The sequence below is a fragment of the Myxocyprinus asiaticus genome, chromosome 35 (genome assembly GCF_019703515.2).
Source record: "Myxocyprinus asiaticus isolate MX2 ecotype Aquarium Trade chromosome 35, UBuf_Myxa_2, whole genome shotgun sequence".
NCBI classification, from domain to species: domain Eukaryota; kingdom Metazoa; phylum Chordata; class Actinopteri; order Cypriniformes; family Catostomidae; genus Myxocyprinus; species Myxocyprinus asiaticus.
In genome coordinates, this window is record NC_059378.1 from 32,430,048 (window position 1) to 32,448,998 (window position 18,951).

The following is an 18,951-nucleotide window of genomic DNA, read 5'->3' on the forward strand; positions in this document are numbered from 1 at the left end:
TTCTTCTTCTAAGACAAAAATGTCTAACTCCTAAAGCTTTCAAGCTTAATCCACCAAACTTGGCACAAACCTTCAGACTATTATGTCTTGGTGTGCTACATTTTTTCTAACCAGTTAGAATTTCGGTTTTGTATCAGACAGGAATAAAAAATCCCTCAACAATCCAACAGCCACCTACAACACCTTAGCATCTGCTTAGCATGCACTCAGATTACATTAGCAATGGCTTAGCAAGAACAGGGAAAGTTGGCCACATACAATAATGGGAAAATTGTCATGCCAACTCCAACGTTGTAGTGCCAGCAATCAAAGTTTGTCTTGATAAACTTACCTTTTCTAGCTCTTTTTCTACACAATTTTTGGAAATTTATTTATTCAATCTTTATTTTGTTGGTAATTTTAGTCTCAGATAATTTCAGTCTGTTTTTTGTTTTTTTATTCAACTCTCTTTTTGTCCTTTTAAAAACTTAAGAAATTTAAGATTAATGTTTGAAATTTTCCCATTTGCATTATATATGATGTTCATCATGCAAAATGTAAATTTTTATTGCATACTGAGTAGAGCGCAACAGTTGGGTTCTGGAAGTAAAAATCACATAATCTTTTTCCACAGGCAAATTAATTTTCAACATTAACTTATAAACCTTTTAATACAGACCTACCATGAGCGCAGAGGTAATTAATCAATGGTATATGCTTCTGTTGAAGCCATCAGTCCCTTTTATTTCAACGTATTTTTTTAAGAAATCGTGTTTAATAGGGAAATTCCTGGTGAAGAACTACACTAGCCATGGTCCTGAAGGGAAACGATCAACCAATCAGAGAATCGAATTCCAACAAAAGTCCATGCCAAACAAGTCCTGCAGCGACCGCCCACACCCATGACATACCGGTCTTCCTGCACTCTCAAACTACTTATATATATGTAAATAACTGAAAATTTTGCAATAAAATTAAGATATATTGTTTTTATACTTATAACCAACTACTTAAAATCAGTAGTTTTATATTTTTCCCTCATTTTTAATTCAGCTACATCATTCGCAGTGCTTCATTGGACTGTAGTTCATGCCCTGAGGAAAGACTGTACACAGTCTTGTACCTTTTGTCTTTTTGTCAGATTTTCAACTAATATATGCTTCAAATCAAAGTCTGTAATGGCATGATCTATTTAACAAATAATCTATAGCCGCCTATACACTGCAAAGACAGTGTTGCATGTGTGGATTTTTGTGTTCATTTGACAGAGAACCAGACACATACAGAGAGTCCCAAAGTTATCCAAAACTTTAGCTCTATCAACTGTCCAGTTAAGTCCAGAAAAGAATAAAAAATTCCAAGCCATGGGTTACCTTAGAATAGTGGTTTTCGATTTGAGTAAAATAAATTCTGGTTAACAAGAGACTCATGTTTTGTTCTATGATATAAATTACACAGTTATGCATCAATTAGGAATAAAAAAAAAAAAAACATTCTGTTGCTATGTACGCACTACAGCTACCACAATGATGTGAATTTATGTGTGTGATGAATTGGACAACCATTGCAGTTCTACTAAAGCAACTTGTTAGTAACTTACCTTATTTTTTTAAGACAGCAGCTTCAAAATTTATGTTTGATATATGATTGTAGGGCAGGGTAAAAATATAGATTTTTATACAGGGTTTTAGATGCCTCGCGATATCGTTTCTTAAATCCCAAGATCGATTTTTTACTCCATGCGGCAACCCTCCACAACGCAAGTAAAAACACTTGTGTTGTGCGACTAAAGTGATCAGCCACTAGCTGGTACATTTTCTGATTTCTTGTGGGCAAGAAGTTTAGTACTAAGGTCCTTCCACTACGTGTTGAGAGTAAAAGTTTGGTTTGAATCATTCCATGTAATGTGTGTCTAAAGACTCACTGGAAATTCCAGAGGGAGCCCATGGTGAAAGCCTTCCAGGTTGACCTATAAATTGACATCATGACAGAACAACTCTATTCTACTGCTTCCTTGCAAGCACATTTAGTTTATTTCCTTTCCTACATAGTACAAGCAGTAGATAATATGTGAGTGTCTACAAACTTTCATGCATGACATCACCGGTTCATTATCAGACATCTAAGGTGAATTTGAATTCTATGAGATTTTTCAGAATTTAATTAACTTAGTATAAACTTTTTAAGACAATAAAAAATATTACAGTTTACACTACTAATATATATACACACAACAAGAAAGGTTGCATTATTTTAAATGTCTGTTTGTGTTTGTATTGTACCAGGGTGCTCGTGGAAATGATGGTTTGCCTGGTCCTGCTGGTCCTCCGGTACGTTTTGAGATTTTAACACTTTCATCAGTTTTAATAACTCTATATGAATGTTTATATTAAGATGCTGTATTTAAGGTTAGTATTGGGGCATTGTATTGTTAGTAATGTCAGCATTGCATACAGTATATCTTGTGTTTATTGTGCTTAGTTTAAGATGGTGTATTTGAGTGTTGTCAGTAATGTCAGTGTTGTGTTTGTTTCATGTTTTTAGGGTCCTTTGGGTCCCGCTGGAGCTTCGGGGTTCCCTGGATCCCCTGGTGCAAAGGTGCTACATCTCTTAATTCTCTGTCACAAATCAGATATGAAGTACTGCTTTATTGTGCATATCTCACATTTGTCATACCATTTTGTCCCTGTGTAGACCTGGTATTAAGATGCGTTTCAGGTGATCCGATCACATCAGATGAGACACATCGGAATTTATACCTGGTATTAACGTGTCTCAGATGCATCTTCTGTGACCACTTGTGTTCAGATTTCAAAGGAAGGGTCTTTGATTTCATGACAACATACCTTATGTCAGTGTGTTACTGCATAATGATAAACCACAAACAGTCTGCACATTGTTGCTTCTAATATACTTCCACATTTTAATCTCACTGCAGATATGACATTTTGAGTGGAATGCACATTGTTATTTTATTGGAGTACCTGTGTTAACTGAGCTTTAGATGAGTGTGCTTCTCATCTGTCACTGCATGTTTATATCAGACACACTGAAGAGGTTCTGTGAAGTTCTCATGCAGGCATACAGTATGTGTGTGCTTTTTCACATTTTCAGATCAAATGGTTATTTTATTTTAAAACTGTGCAACTTGCAGTGTTTAAAACTCTTGCTGTCCATTTGTGATCAGATCAACTGAAGCATTTCTTAATACCACGAATGAATGGGCGGGGTAATAGATACCAAAAATAGCAATCATATAACATAGTTTAAGATAATTTATATGCCATATGTGACAACGAATGAAATTGCAAATATAATGACAAAATGGTTTGCCGAACACCCCAGCCCCAAAATATCATTCACAATAAGACCAGGTACATGTATTAAGAAAGTAAAAACAGTCCATTTTGATTTCATGTTTACTTTAACAATGTCTAATGACTTCAGTGCCACAATGTACAGCAAATGAATCATTTCAGTATTATACTGTATATGAAAATTATACGAATCAATTTATTTTCTTGGTTCCCTGCCTTCACTCACATAACACTGTAAAGTCATTCATATTCTCTGTTTCTCGCTGATAAGAATCTGTCATTTGGAAATGTAAAGGAGAATGGTTTTAGTAAATGTCTGACTTTCTGAAATTAATTCAGATCGATATGCAAAGTCGGCACTGGTAATGAAGTTTGGAAATGTTGTTGTCCATTAGAAGAAACAGTCCTGCAATAAAGTCAAGATAATAGACGAATGAGTAGTTTGTATCATGTTAAAGTTGTGTTTTGTTTTTTTCTAGGGTGAAGCAGGGCCAACCGGAGCCCGGGGACCTGAGGGAGCACAAGGACCTCGTGGAGAGTCGGGCGTCCCTGGATCTCCAGGACCTTCTGGAATTTCTGTGAGTCACCATAGAAACAAAAACAATTATTTTTGTAGACAAAAATGTCTTTGGCTTGTCATGACAAAAAGTCATGATAGAAATATAACAAACAAAGTACTGGTTAAAATTCAGGGCTGGTAACTGGAAGGTTGTTGGTTTGATCACTTTGATCAAGACACCAAAGGGATCACTTTGGATTACTGTATCTGCTAAATAACTACATATAAAATGTAAAATCTGCTGAAAACAAATCAAGAAATTTAGTGGGCAGTCTCAATGTTACATTAAATTCCTTTTGTACTAGTTCTGTACACAGAGCAACAATTAGGTGGTTCAAATGCACCAGTATAAGAAGAACTGAACAAATGACAAATTCTGTATAACAGGATTTGTCAAGCTTTTTTAAACAATGGACCCTTTGGACCCATCATAACAAACATCAAAGAAACAATATAGCAGCAAAACCATGTTTTGTAATATGTAAATTTATGCATTAGTATATATTGATCAACTGAATCATGTGCTTTATTAGCAGGAAATTACTTTATGTCATACACTAGAAACTTAAAATTGGCTTGCCTATGTTTAACATGCTCTGTCACACTAACACTAAAAATGTCTAGATGGAACTTGCAAGACTTTCATACATTTATACTTATAGTCAATGGCCTAAGTATAGAGACATCCCGTTCATTAATGAAATGAATGTACTGGTACACTTGTTCATGAACGACAAAGGAGGAGAGGTGAATGACAAAAACAAAAAATTACACAAAGCACTAACAACATGTCCTGGAACAAACATAATACATTAACTAAACTCAGAGGCATGGATGTAATTTTAGTTCATATAAAAAGTGTTTTGTTTGGCTAAACTGTATTTATCAAGATTCAAACATTTCCTATGCCCCCTCTGGCAAAGCACAGTTGGTCTATTCCACCCTCCTCTTAGAATTCCCAGAAACAGTTCAGTTTCCTGTTTGCACCTCTTGGCTACCAGTCCATCTTGAAATACTAACAGCAGGTACCAAATATTTTAGTTCAAGAAATTATAATAGATCTATATCATGTTTTAAAATGATATTTTAGTCGAAAGGAATTGTAGCAGTTTTAATCAAGTGTTATGGTCACATTTTAGTCACAAACAATTTTAACTGGTTTTATATGGGATAGGAAGTCAGCTGTAGTATTACTTTTTCCAGGGACATGCTGGAGGGTAAACCTATAAGGTTGTATAGAGAGTTACCAGCGGGTAATTCTAGCATTCATATCCCGCATTCGGTCCATCCTCTGTAATGGTCTGTGATCGGTTTCAAGGAGAATCTCTGCCTAGGAGGTAGTACCTAAAGGTATCTAGGGCACATTTCACTGCCAGGCACTCCTTCTTAACTGCAGAATACCGTACCTCCCTTGTATACAGCTTCCTGTTGATGGATCATCACATAAAGCAGCTGTTATTTCCTGAAAAGCTTTCTCTGCTTTCTTGGTCCAGCATATCTGGTCGGGCAATTATTTTGGGTCAGATTGATAAGGGATGCTTCACGTGTATGACCGGACCTGGGACTTTCTCTGTGGCAAAAGACAGCTTTATATAGCCTTAATCTTTTTAACCCTAGGTTCGCCATCTCCCTTTTAGCAAAGGCAGACTTAGATGGATTAATAGTGAGACCTGCTTCCTGAATGCGTTGAAACTATTCCTTCAAATTTGTTGTTGTTCCGAGGATGAGCTATAAACAATAATGTCATCCAGGTAAGCTGCTGCATGGTAATTGAGGCCAGACAGGACTTGGTCAATGAGTCTATGAAATGTAGCTAGGGCCCCATGTAAACCAAAGGGCATAACGGAACAAATGGAAAGCTGTCAACTATTTTGGTCGAGCACTTAATGGGACCTGCCAATAGCCCTTACATAAATCAATAATGGTCAGCCATTTAGCCTTGACCAGACAATCAATTAGTAAATCAATCCTAGATGTTGGATAGGAAACAAATTTAGACACAGAATAAAACGTTGAAAGTCCACACAAAAGCATAGACTACCATTCTTATTAGGAACCAATACCACCTGGCTACACCAGTCACTTCGGGAGGGTTCCGTTATGTTCATGGCCAGCATCTGATCAAGCTCCTCTCTTAGAGTTGTCAAGAGATGTTCATGGACATTGAATCTCATGCATCGAGTGGCTGCTTTGTCGCAGAGTAAAATGTCATGCTCTACCAAACTGGTTCTTCCAGGATTTTTTTTAACAGCTCTGGGCTACAGAGATCTTAAATCTCAGACTGCTTATGGGCTGAAAGGTTATGCTGGTCCAAAGTAGCATTAGATGGATTTGGCAGGTATTGTTCATCAACTTCCTTCTCATCTTCAACTCTACGAATCTTCAGCACCACTCCTTTTCCCAGTCTTTCATGCCATTCTTTTAGCAAATTGATATGCAGTGCTCGTTTGGATCGCTTCTGCCCTGGTGTAGCAATCTCATCTGTGGTAGATCCCAGCCTTCAGACCACCTCAAAGGATCAAATTTCTGAAACATCTTGTTGCATTTGGACTATATCTTCTCTACTGCCAGCTGTCCCAGCCCAGAGTGGTTACACTGCTAGGGGACTGGTGATGTCACTTGCTGTCTGTGACTAGGGCTCTTCTGGAACACTTGAAAGTTTGTTGCATGGAAAGCTCAGTCATGCTGGTTGCTTCAGCCAAGCCCCAGATTAGGTACAGGAGTGATTATTCCATAATTAAGCTAATGCCTTTACCGTTTTTCAAGCTTAACAAACCAGCGTTCCATTTAAAAATAGTATATCACTAAAAAAAATTATTTGGCCTTCCAGGGCACTATCTTACTACTTATTACTGTTTTAAGCACCATGCATTAATATGGATTTTTATGGGAGAGAAAATGCTTAACATGAAAATAGTGTATTTCTCCTTGGATTACAGTGTCATTGTTTTGGCAGTGAATAGTGTTTATCACAAGGCAAATGTAAGAAAATCACATTAAGCATTTTAACTAAACCTGAACTGCATGTTTATACTAAAAGTGCTGCAGTTTTCCTCACCATCATTTAGCTGAGTCTCTCTTCCAGAACAAGCTTTATGCAGTATGCAATGCAATGTAATGACATGCCATTAATACAGTAGGTGCATTACTGGTGTTTTAGAATCACAGTGGTAAGAAACACTTATCATGCACTCAAATGCATATGTTTGAAAAAATTCTTCAGCTTCTGATTGAAAACATGACAGAAAATGTGCGCTGATTGTCAATGATCTTTCCTCCAGCCGCTTCTGTTAAATGTGGCATCTGTGTAACCTTTAACAGCCAATATCTCACACAACTCACGCGAAAGGTGTGTGTGTGTTTTAGGTCCATTTCTCTCGGTTTATGAAACTTTCTCAGCAGTTTGGGTGTGAAATGACAAAATACGGGACAAATGGTGTTCCTTATGGATTTCATTTCACTTAAATACGGGACAATTCTGTATTATATGGGACAGTTGGCAACCCTAGGAGTAGTGCGGACATGTACCTCCTGTTGAAGCTGGCTAAACTGATAAAGGTGCACACTTACTACTCTGTAGTACATGTATCGGGCCAGTACTGGGGGGAAATGCTAGTACTTAGTATCTGTGTCATCATTTCATATTTCCGAGTAAGAGTACATTAACATGATGTGGTTGGCACTTGCTAAGCATGGCACTTCTACAACCACTTCTAAGACCAGTTTGAGGAACATTTTGATGTTTAAACCATTTAAATCTAGAACACCATTTAAAACTAGCACATGAGCTTTTATTTCATCCATCTTCACGTGATATATGTGACTTCTCTCTCTCTCTCTCTCTCTCTCTCTCTCTCTCTCTCTCTCTCCTCTCCCTCCGCATGCTTGTGTTTGAGGGAGAGCAAAAGAGTGCTTTCATCTGACTTGCCCCAGATGGTCTTTTTTGTCCTAAACACCGTGATTCCAAAAATACGTATTATGTATAAAAATGCTGGTAAAAGAGATTGAATACTAACATTTCTTGTTGAATACTTGGATTTCACTTGAAATCCAGAACAAACAATCAATACCAAGGCTGCAATGCCTACTCCGTGAATGCACAGAATAATATGCATAAAATAATACTGTTATAGCATGAATAACATATCATACATGTTAAATACTTTTGAAGGTAAGCTACACCCTGGTGAAACATAAAACTGGTAAAACGTTCCTAAATTGTCATTTTTAATTACTGAAAACACTTTTATTGGCTACATCAAGATATCAAATACAAATAGAAAGGCATACGTATACAAACATAAAACTAATCATAGAATCAGCCTAAAACCTCAAACTAGGTACTTGGTACTTGTATTGGTAAAAATTGGTATCAGTGCATCTCTATAAACTGGTGATGTAGGGACTTCCACCTGGTTTCCTGACTGGCAACACCCTGACAAAGGTTTCCCAATTCCATCTCAGTACACTCCTCTCCTGCCATGGCTCCTCCTATAGCTTCCTCAGCTTGCCCAAAAAATAGCTAAAATACCACTCACTACTCCCCACTATTGACCATCCCACCACTGCCACCAGTTGTGATGGATCTGCCATAAGCATTACAAACAAATCACAAAAAAGTTCAGAAGCCACAAAACTAGGGACAGAATGAGGGTGTATCAGTGAAAGTGTCTTTTATTAGAACTCGCTCAAGCAAGTAAAAACATTACGTCCAACATCAACAATTTTGAGAAGGAAAAAGTAAAAAAATTTAAAACATTTAAAAATGCAGTTCAAATCAGAAGCCACATGTAAGAAAAAATTTATTTCAAATGACAGAAAGTTGCATTTGCTCTAGCCTCTTAACCCTCTCAGAGGACAAATAACATTAAGCATAATGAGGGCCATGCACTTCAGAAACTACCAGCATTGGGAGGGTTACTTGATAAATATAATAAGTTAAAAATACTTATTAGCTAATAAAAATGTAATGAGTAAACCAATAAAATAACTAAAATAAGAAAGGAATGTAATCATATTATTTTTAAATACTTCTGGATTACCAAAAGGTCACATGTGTGAATAAAGTCAAAAGAAAAGCAATATGATCTCGAAGGTTTTTAATCATGTCTTCTAGGTGCAAACAAAACATTTTTTGTTATGAAAGTTATGAGTAATGTAGCTATTATTGTATTTATAGAAGAAAAGAAAAAAAAACATAAAAAGCAGGGACACTGCCTCCTTAATAGGAAACAGAATATAATCAAATGTAGAACAAGTATTTTTAAACAAATCAGGTGAGTCCTCTATCTGCTATAAAACAAAATACAGAAAAAGAACAGATGCACTGAATTATGTCTTGGTTAACCATGTATTGCAGTTAGTGTGTAGACCAACCCTTGTCCAAATGTTTTCTATTTGGGGCCAGATGCAGAAAAAAAAAAATAGGTATCACGGGCCATATCGCTGCTATCCAAGGAGTAAAAGGCATGTGCCCACTCAGCTGGGTAAAATTTGTGATTAAACGGGTTAACCTAGCTAATGTGATTTCCTTGTGGGTCTTACCTTTAAATGCTTCTTTAAATTATATGTCCTAGCAAAACGACAGCATCTTCACAGCTTAAAGGCATAAATTGCACTAAACTGTTATGTTGTTTCCATTTTCTCCTTTGAAGAGACAAGAATGTCAAAATTTCCATGAAAATAATGCAAATACACCTGTGGCTATCACGGTGAAGCAGCCCTTTAAATGTCTTGACCTCGTTTGTCTCGAGAGCACAGTTGTGATGTGAGACAGGTGTTATTTTGCGCATGCGACAGTAAGTGGCACTCCTGACTTATGTGAGTCGCGAGAGAGAACCAGAATAGCTGTCGTGCATGGATCATAATATCTGTATCACTCTAAAGCAAGCAGCGGTCTATATCATTAGAGGGAGATGCAAAAAAAAAAAAAAAACTATTTCACAAACCACTAACAACACATGTCCTGGAACAAACATAATACATTAACTTAAATCAGAGCCATGGCTATAATTTTAGTTAATATAAAAAGCTTTTTGTTAGGTTAAATCACTTTTATCAATATTACCATTTTTGCTATGTCCCCTCAGGTAAATCACAGTTGGTCTATTTCACCCTCCCCTTAGAATTCCCATGAAACAGGTCAGTTTACAGTTTGCACCTCTTTGCTGCTGGACCGGTCCATCTTTTGATACTCATAGCAGGTACCAAAAATGTAGTCAAAGATATTATAATAGATCTAAATCACGTTTTAAAATGATTTTAGTCCAAAGGAGTTTAAACTGGTTTTAATTATGTTGTTTTCTAGGCCAGCTAACTAAGCCCATACACTAACTTAGTATAATTGCAAATAAAAGTTGTAAATGAAACCAGTGGAGCAGTGTTCTTTCATTTCTTTATAAGTACAAATATAAAACATAGAAGCCATGTGTGACCTAAATCGTGGCCATCACATTCATGAACATGGATCTGCTGACCAACTGAACAAGAGGAGGAGTTATGTTGTACGTTCACTCAGTTGGACGATCTCCTTCAGCAAGAAAAGGGGCCAGATGAATTCTAAGTAAATATGTGATGACCACATAATGTATTGCATTTTGCATTTTGGTTCAATGCAATGACAAAGATTTGTCGTCACCTGGCAAAAAGGCATAATATGCAGAAATGTTCACTGAACGAATCAGTGAATGGATATTTTTGGTCAACAAATTTAAAAGACTTGATTCTCTGGAATTAATCAAAATCCCTACCACTACTGTATAATGACAGTCAAAATTTTTACTGTATTTTAGTTTTACCATTAGTGTTGACACAAATTGCTTGATGTAATTTGCATTACAAGATGACTTAAAATGTGCGTAGGGTGACATTAATGAACGGTCTTACCTGGCCCTAAGTCCAGAGCTCCCAAGTCCCAGGGAGACACTATTCGCTGTGTCCCCCCTTCAACAGTAGCGGAAGGAGTGCTTGTAAACGCGTTTAGCCAGAGACACTGTAATAAACTGAATATCTGAAATAAACTGATGTTAAAACATGGAGCCATCTAGCACGTTCACAGTGTCCATACCTGAGCCGTAAATGTCAAGTTACTAATCAATCTGGAGTTGCAGGAAAATGGTGACATGACAACAGTGACTGGCTGATGTTATCACAAGAACACACACAGTCCCTAATCACTAGCCACTATCCTGAATTGTGGTGTCAAGGGCAGCAGACAGGAAAAAATATAACTCCATTTCACACTATTAAGAGCTCTCCAAAAAAATATTCTTTGACTGGCAAAACATCTTCTATAATATAACGAAATATTTGTGATTTATATAATTCTTGCTAAAAATATTATTTCATCAGAATAAATGGCAACTTTTGAATGGACATCTTTGGAGAAAGATGCTTTTTTGCCCTTATTATGGTGTAGTTATTGCCAGTTGTCAACGTGCAGGAGCTAACTGGACCATGCTTACCAGCCAAACCTTTACCCCTTTGGGATTAATCATCAGAAGACAAACAACAAGAATGAAATTCAAAATAAAATTACACAAATAAAATAAGACACAGTTCCCCCCAGTAGTTGACAGGGGATGTTCAGTAAATTTTTAGTCATAGTCTAGAGACAGGAAAACAGTCAATGTAGCAGGCTGTTTCATTCAATCTGAAGTCAACAACGGCATATTGAAGGTCTTGTGTGCAAGTATGTGTACATATGCCTAGGTTTGAGGTGGTGAATTTAATACATTTAATTTTGGCATGATAAAAAACAGCTTTCAAAGAAATGTCTTAAAAGACATTTTACTGTATTCTGTTCTGTGACTTTCAATGTATTACCTTTTTGAAAACAGCAGCATTTTAAGAAGTACATTCATACATCCACCACAATTCAACTTGAAACCAGTTGATTGAAATTCATTAGCCACTTTCACACTTGAAACCTGGTAAGTTGCTGTAAAATTGTTGGATTGCCTTTACTGCTACCATATCTGCTATTTATACAAACATCTTTCTGTCTTTTTTCTGTTTTTCTACCATTCACACATCAACACTAAAATGCCATTAAACTCAGAGATGTAGTTATTTTATCAGTCAACAAAATACTTCATCTGCTTGGAAGCTCTTTAAGACTGGATTACACTTCTCAACTTCACAGAGGATCACTCCGGCTGTCAAGTCGATCCAATCACAAAATCACGCAGAAACACACGCCCCTGCTCTACGAGACACATGACAGATGTAAACAAACATGGATGAACCGAAGCTTCTGTTGTTGTTGCTGCTACTCTGTTCCGAGGCATTTGGGTGTGTTTTTGTGTGGATAAAGAATGCACCGCGAGTTGAAAATGAGTGGCGTTAAAAGTTAAGCTCCACTTTGAGCGCTTGTTCGCCACCTGCATTTCTTCATTATCCAGTTTCTTGGCCCCGTGTGCTCGATTTCCATTTGCTGCTCACCATATGACTTTATATTTGAGTTGTGAAACATCATAAGCTACAAGATTTCTTCTAAAATATCAAACATGTTTGATATCCTCTGACTAAATGGAATCATTTCACATTCTGTCCAATTTGATGACATATCAACTGAAACAGTAACTGAAACATTCAGAAGAACATGGTGATTGGCCCAAAGCAGACTTCTTATGTCAGAGCATCCTGACCTTGTCAGCATAGGACAAGGGGCATAGCACAAAATTTGGGCCCCAGGCACAGAACTATTTTAGGGCCCCCTGACCAATTTGAGTTTGTGGGTATAATATCCAGTATAAACATTTTAGATGGATATTTAACAGTGCTAATTCATTACTTTTTATGTTCAAACACAAATATTATTTGGATCAAGCAATACATTATAAAAAAAATATACAAAGCCTACTTAACAAAATGAATTATACATGTATAAATTTGTGAGTTTTCTTGTTGACAAAGTCACCATAACATTTGTGAAATTAGAAGAGTGCCAGGTTGTTCAGTTTATCCTGAGATATTTCTGCTCTCAGGTAGTTTTAGAAAGTCTTAACATGCTAACTGATATTTTGGTGACAATTTCCATTTAACTTAAACATAAAATACATTCTTTCTTAGCTCATGCTGATAATTATGAAGGGACCTTCTAACCTTCTAGAGAACCCATCTAGATACAATTTGAAAATTTTAATTTTACAAATTACCTGTATACTTTGTCAGTTTTTCATCTTATTGGTTGCATTTTAGCTTTTGAAATTTTTTAGAATTCCTTTATATTCCATCAATAAATGTCTTTAAAATTGTTCTGTTTACAATGATTTACACTGATACTCAGAACACATGTTAAATCGGTACTGTCTTTTTAAATAGACAATGGCACCTGAGCACAACAACAGATGATATTGTTCCTCACATAATATTCTTTTTGTGGCTTAATGTGAGAAATTTCACATGTATTTCATGGAGTTCTGGAGAAAAATGACATTTAGGATCATAGATAAACATCTGATGGCAAATTTTGCACTGAAGTAAAATATGTTTATACAGTAGATGCGTGAGGTTGATGTTGACAGTTTGATTTAATTGTGCACATCACTTTATTAAGCAAGCACCTGATTGTTGTTCACTGTTTAATGAAAATCATGTAATGATGTAGTAATAATGTTACCAACCACCCGGTGAATATTTCCATGTTATTTTCTCGCCAAAAGCCTTTTTTTTTCTCGCAAGTGTTAATTTTGGACCATGTTTACATAAATATCAAACAAATATTCACCTATAGCCACATTGACAGGTATGGCTCATATTTCTTCTGTAAAAAAATCTGCTACCTTCCGCTCTGTCTCTGCTCCTTTTTCTTTTGAATGTCCGATTTTGGATTCATTTCTGTAGATACATTAATGGACTAAGCAAATTATATCATGACATGTGCTCAGTTTGGACTGCGCAATGGCTGATGGACCAGACCACTTTCGCTTTTGTTGAGGGGGGTGGGGGTCATTAACATGGGAGGAGAAGGCAGATTATAGGGGAACTCCCCATTTTTACAGTCTTTCTTGTGATGTTTTATTCCAACCAACAGCATGTTATTACTATACTGAATATATATATATATATATATATATATATATATATATATATATATATATATATATATATAACAAATGATAATATGATGGAATATCAATGAAGCATTTCTATGGGCCCCCTCCAGTAAGGGCCCCTGTTACTCAGGTCTATAATTGCCTGCGGTCTAATGCCCCTGCCTTGTACATGTTTAAATCTATAATCTTACTGCTCTGTTCGCACAGAGCATCAAAACTTAACTTTTCAGGTAATGTTACAACTTTTCATTCAGGGTAATTGCCAGAGCTGATTAACTGGTATTTTCAACTGGTTTGTGTTTACACGTGACCTCTAAACTGAAAATTGCAGTTCATTTTCTGGAAAATGCTGTATGTGTTATAGCAACTATTGAGAAAAAATTATTCAAAAAGTGAAGTTGGTTCTGAGAAAAGCTCCACCAGCATTTCAGCACAGATAGTACTATTGTTTTGTCTGATGCAATGACATTCAGACATTTACAATTGTGAACTAAGTGAACAAACACTTTTGGTGCCCACTGTCATTTAATACATAAATAGATTTACAGCATATAAATATACAACAATGGCTGACTGTTTGTTCTCACTGAATGTGTAGGGCAACCCTGGTACTGACGGCATCCCTGGAGCCAAAGGATCCTCTGTGAGTTCATGCATACATGTATCTTCTCATAGATCAAAGTACTGTAAATAAACTATACTTCTAAATGTCTTTAGTTTATCTGAGCAGTCTTGCATCATTGATTTTGCAGTATTTTGACATGAAAGTCCTTTTTTGATAGTTTTAATGACTCAATATAAGTTGCTTGATTGTGTTTTTAATGTACCGTTGATTATCTATAACTCTGTCTCCTCCTGTAGGGTGCTCCTGGTATTGCTGGGGCTCCTGGTTTTCCGGGCCCTCGGGGCCCTCCTGGACCTCAGGGAGCGACCGGTCCGCTGGGACCAAAAGGACAATCTGTGAGTTTCCACATTTATTTTAAATTATCCTGTAAAGATAACGAATGCTGCCGTCTAAAATACATTATTCAGTTGCACATGATATAGAGAGACAAATTAATAGTTTGAACAAAATTAGTGACTGAGTGGTGAGCAATTAGTGTCATACTCAATGTCATACTCTGGCCTGTGTTGTAGTAGACTCATAATGGCTTCTTTCATGGCAATACTGTTAAGTATCTTCAGAAAACCTGTTTTTAAAAATCAGCTTTGAACTGGATCCTTCATTCAAATTTTCATGTACATGTGTACAGTGACTGCAGATTGTCACGTCTCCTACTTCTCCACAATCACAGCACCAGCATTCAGAATATCTTCTGGTCTGTTTATAATAATTATGCTCATGATTATTATAATAATGCCACTTCATTGCACTAAAAATGTAACTTGAACCTACTCTAGAATATACCAAAGAAACTGAAAATATAGTAGGCAAAAACAAAAAGAAAAAAAAGACCACAGATGAGATCACAAGCTTCTTGATGGCCAGTGCAAAGAAATAAAGTTTGCTCAAATGACTGTGATTTTTCATCATCTTTAGGGTGATCCAGGCCTCGCAGGGTTTAAGGGTGAAGCTGGTCCAAAAGGAGAGATTGTAAGTTCTGTTTATGTTCACATTATTTTCATACACCAGTAACTTCATTATGTGCATTACTATATTAAATAATTATGCAAACACTTCATTGCAGTTAGCAATTGTTTATATATATATATATATATATATATATATATATAGCATTTTTGGATCTCTGAGCTAAAAAATAAATAAATTAAAAAATAATTTGTCTTTAGGCCTGCAGTGAGCAATCCAAAGGCGACTGTGGCAAGGAAAACAAAACTCAATAAGATGTTAGTTAATGGAGAAATAAAACATTGGGAGAAACCAGGCTCACTGGGGGGGCCAGTTCCCCTCTGGCTAAACAGCATGAATATAATGTCAATATTAGTTATCTATGTGCAGTACAAGTCATGGTTTTAATTAGTAAACTGAGTAGATCTTGGTGGCCAATGTATAATCTTAAGGATTTTGTATGAACTGTAAGATTAATAACTAAGTGTCCTTAAAGTTCATTCTGAATTAACTGCGGAAGTGCACAGTTACTAATTGGCTGATGAAGGCTTTAGTTGCCATTATTTTATTGTTTATGATTTCCATTTAAAGAGAATGTAGTCCATCCTATGACCAAGATGATGCATGAAGAGGTCAGTGAGGTGCATCACAGTCCAGCTGGAAGCTTGTGGCAGTTCATTTAGTTAAAGTACATCCTATGCTTAAAGTATCCCATGCTTATGGTTGGGCTTGGCAGTAGTTCATCCTCTGTGATGTCCATCGTAGTAGACTGAAGTGATGCAGGCAGTGATCATCAATGCGCCCCTAGCTGTCTGGCTGGCATAGGCTACGGTGAGTAGTCATCTCTCAGTGACACATAGCAGTAGGAGTGTGCCATCGTGCAGGACCAGCTCTGGCAGGATCTGGTTACCTCTGGATATGTATCCCGAGGATGAGACAGGAACAAATAGAATAAAATTAACGTAGATGCCATTCAATTTAGAGCAGAATTATAGAATATGAGAAGTGTTTCCAGTTCCGGCAGACCTGACTAATGCAGCAGAACGATGAGTTGAGGGATAAATTAGGTGTATGCCTGGCTGAAGCGATGAGTCTTTAATCTAGACTCAAACTAAGAGAGTGTGTCTGAGTCCTGAACAATACTAGGAAGACTTCCTTAATTTAGAAGCCGAATAGGAAAAGTTTCTAACATCTACCTTCTTTTGTGGACTTTGTCATTCTAGGTTGAATTAACAGGCCATAGTTTTGCTATTGTAATGAACGTGATGGATTATAGCGTGATAGAAGGTTGCTGAAGTACTGTGGAGTTAGACCATTCAAAGCTTTGTAAATAATTAACAGAATTTTAAAATTAATACAAAATTTAACAGGTAGCCAATGTAGCAAGGATAAAATGGGGATAATATGATTCTTGGTTCTAGAAAGCACTCTAGCTGCTGCATTTTGGACCAACTGAATCTTATTTCATGAACGCATGAATTAGTTTCAGAATCAGAAACAAAAAGGATGTGTTATATCTTGGCAATTTTTCTTAAGTGAAAGAATGCTGTTCTACAAACATTGGAAATGTGATTTTTATAGGACAGATTGCTATCAAATACAGTATAACACCCAAGTTCTTTATTGTAGAAGATGACATTACAGTACATCCATCGAGAGTAAAATTATATTCTAGCCTCTTATTTTAAGAGGTTTTTGGCCCTCTAATAATTAAAACCTCTGTTTTGTCAGAATTGAGTAGAAGGAAATTTCTAGCCATCCAATCTTTGATATCACTGATGCTAACTTGGAGAATTGGGAACTTTTGTCAGATTTTGAGGAATTATAAAGTTGGATATAATATATAGGTTTGGACACATTTGACTTAATATATGATTGTGAAAATGTTTGTCATGTCTTCTATACCTTTTGATCTAAAGGCGTATGCTTCTACGTAAAGTAAAAGCAGTGAACAAGTGTCCAGCATGTATGTGAACTCCTTCAGTACCGTTTAAAAAGCATCCTGTTATGTACTTCATGTTGCTTGAGAGAATGAACAGAATCTACACAAACAAAAACCTCAACATTTTACTCACTACATAATTCCTATTCTTCCATTTGTGTAATTTCATAAAGGATTATGTGTGTCCAAACTTTGCACTGGTAGTGTTTTTTGTAAGTGTAGGGTTTAGGCCATTTTGATCACTGTAATATTTGTAATGTTTTAAACTGACCTTTTAAATCTAAAATGCAAGGTTTGCATTTAATATACAGTTTTATGTTAAACACTAAACATGGAAGTTGAAAGCAAGAATTTAAAAACACATCTGAAAAGAATGGATTATACTTTGTGTCAACTTAGAGCTGTCATAGTTCAAATAAACAAAATATAACAAATGGCTTGTTTAGGGTAACGCTGGTCCTCAAGGTACCCCGGGCCCTGCTGGAGAGGAAGGGAAGCGAGGACCCAGAGGAGAGCCCGGTGCTCTGGGACCCATTGGACCGCCTGGAGAGAGAGTAAAAGACCACTCATGATTATTAAACAACTTCTGATATGCAGTACCACAATCAATATTTCAAAATTCCTAGCATGGGTTAGATGGGGTCATTAGTTATTTTAAGTGAAGTATAACACTACATCTTGTTATCACTGAATAAGTATTACGTGTTTTTCTGTAGGGTGCTCCTGGTAATCGTGGTTTTCCTGGGCAAGATGGTCTTGCTGGTCCAAAGGTGTGACATCTCACTCTTTATTTTACTGAAGGCATAGAAGACATAGTCGAAGTTGGCTTGCACTGGAGTTGGGTTCATGAATGAATTGCACCCACTGATTTGCATGCACTGTCTGTATTGTTTTAGCGTACAGTTCATTACAGGAATATGTTAATCAGATTATGGAACAAACACACCCTAAAATCTGCACAATGCAATTCCCCATCTTGCATTTCAGTGTGCTAGGTTGTGGAGGTTGCAGTAGACTACCACAATCTGCCATACTTTAGTGGTGCATCTTTTTATTAAATTTGCCTCTATATATGTTTTTAGTTATAAATGATTTTAAGTTCAGTCATGAAACTACATGGTGCAAGCTGATTCTTTGAGCATGTTATATGTTAGCCAATTAGCTCTTGTACTTCATGGCCTAATCTGATAGGTCCTTTGACATGTCATTTGTTAGGCAATCAGGTAGTGTACTCCCTTTTGGTCTAACATTTACATTTCCTCAGTTGTTTCTGGTTTCACTGCAGGGCACTACAAGAGTATTCTCTCTGAAACCCTCCTCCTCCCCAGCATCAAATGTCTAGATCTGCTTCACAGGGATTTCATTTCTAATTGTGTAGTGACAGCATGTCTTACATGCTTGACACAATATGTCTGTGTAGTTCTAGCAGTAGAAAGTCTTCGTACTTGCTCTGCAGCATCAGTGTAAGCAGATCTAGTCTACCAAGACCAAACCTACTAATCCATTGTAATATTGTAAAACTTTTT

At 36.5% G+C, this 18,951-nt stretch overlaps 1 protein-coding gene across 2 annotated transcripts in view; it reads left to right on the plus strand.

Annotated features, from left to right (window-relative positions):
• Positions 1-18,951, plus strand: part of col2a1b (collagen, type II, alpha 1b) — a 103,013-nt gene that overhangs the window by 46,310 nt on the left and 37,752 nt on the right. For both annotated transcript variants that reach the window (XM_051673227.1, XM_051673228.1), the window contains 8 exons: positions 2,265-2,309; positions 2,524-2,577; positions 3,776-3,874; positions 14,512-14,556; positions 14,775-14,873; positions 15,454-15,507; positions 17,872-17,979; positions 18,142-18,195. In XM_051673227.1, coding sequence (XP_051529187.1) covers positions 2,265-2,309; positions 2,524-2,577; positions 3,776-3,874; positions 14,512-14,556; positions 14,775-14,873; positions 15,454-15,507; positions 17,872-17,979; positions 18,142-18,195 — 558 coding nt within the window. The remainder of the gene's footprint in view (positions 1-2,264; positions 2,310-2,523; positions 2,578-3,775; positions 3,875-14,511; positions 14,557-14,774; positions 14,874-15,453; positions 15,508-17,871; positions 17,980-18,141; positions 18,196-18,951) is intronic.